Source organism: Hipposideros armiger, unplaced genomic scaffold, assembly GCF_001890085.2.
Source record: "Hipposideros armiger isolate ML-2016 unplaced genomic scaffold, ASM189008v1 scaffold_922, whole genome shotgun sequence".
NCBI classification, from domain to species: Eukaryota; Metazoa; Chordata; class Mammalia; order Chiroptera; family Hipposideridae; genus Hipposideros; species Hipposideros armiger.
This window is the reverse complement of record NW_017732272.1, coordinates 262,357-263,723: the sequence shown is the minus strand read 5'-3', so window position 1 is coordinate 263,723 and position 1,367 is coordinate 262,357. Positions and strand designations below refer to the sequence as shown.

The window sequence follows — 1,367 nt, the reverse complement described above, 5'->3', positions numbered from 1 at the left end:
CCATTGTCCTTTGTATTAAATTAACCACATTTACTTGTCTTTCTTTTACATCAAAGGTGAAGAAAGCGAATCTTGTGTTCCAGGCCTCTATATACCACCACAATGTGTCCAAAACATAATTTGAGCAACCCATTTCAAATTAAACACTTGGGTTCCAGTATATTTTCCTACCTCAGGAACGCTGAATAATGATTAACTAATTTCCTTCTCTCCCTTTGTCATTTTTTGTATGACTACATGGGAAAAAAAAAAAGCTAATCACAAGTAACTTTGTGTGATGAGAATCAACCCCACAAACATCAATCCTGCTTTCTCCACCTAGAGCATTTTGAGCTTCCTGGTTTGTTGAATGTTTGGGAGACTTTGCAAGAGCACAAAGAACATATTTTAGTTATAATAGCTATAAAAATTGTTAGAGATATTAAAAGACCAATTCATCCAAATTCCAAGGGTAAGGCTTAACTTTATTTCTTTTCTCTTGACTTTCATTAGACATTTATTAAAATTTAGGAATGAGGTCACCTACAAAGAGATGTTCTTTCCTTCCTATCTTCTATTGACCTCAGTACCCAAAATAACCCCGTGAATTTCAGATTAGAGAAACTGCATATTGCTTAACGTTTTCTTCAGTAACTATCATCTTGTGTAATTTGGGGGCCTAGGTTATTATTACTTTTTTTGGTTTTCTTCTAACTACATAGAAATATCAAGTCCTCTGTCAACCACATTTAATTCCTTCCCCCAAATAATCGTTTCTGAGGGAAAGACTGATTCTCAAGTGACTAGTGGATTTAGTTCATTGTCTAATAAATGACTGAGAGAGGAATATATGAGTAGGATTACCTGAGGGTTTTTTAGATAGCTCATAACATAATTTGGTGGCTGTTGCTTGCAGTGCAACAGAGACTTCCTTGATAGTCTTGGAACAATTCATATTATGCATCAGTTGTAGAGAAACATTCTTCTGAAGTTCTTCTTCGAAATGTTGTAGTTTTTTCAATTTTTCCATTTCTACCTTCGAAGTTCTGTAAACTGCAGATCAAAAAAAGAAATGATAAAAAACCATGTAATCCTTAATACAACCACTACCTCCTTTTTGCTGAAATTGTAGGGAGAGTATTGAAGATCTAGGGAAACAGTCATTTTACTGGAGTGAGGGAAAGTGACAAAGTATCATGTTGTAAGGACATAGTTATAAGTCCCCTTGTGTTTATATAGCACCTATAATCATCCCAAAGCCTCAATTCACAGCAAACTTTCTTGTAAAACTCATGCAATTCTAGGTGTTTTCCCTTTCAGTCGAAACATGAGTAATACATACATATGCTTCCTAAGACTCCCAGTCCAACCAGCAGCAGAAGGCACAG

At 35.3% G+C, this 1,367-nt stretch overlaps 1 protein-coding gene across 1 annotated transcript in view; it reads right to left on the bottom strand.

The window, feature by feature from the left end:
* LOC109375264 (C-type lectin domain family 12 member A-like) overlaps positions 1-1,361 on the bottom strand; it is a gene marked incomplete at its 5' end in the record, with an annotated part of 12,177 nt that extends 10,816 nt beyond the window's left edge. The window contains 2 exons of the mRNA XM_019630554.1: positions 844-1,032; positions 1,322-1,361. Of these exons, the coding sequence (XP_019486099.1) occupies positions 844-1,032; positions 1,322-1,361 (229 nt within the window). The remainder of the gene's footprint in view (positions 1-843; positions 1,033-1,321) is intronic.
* Positions 1,362-1,367: the final 6 nt, after the last annotated feature.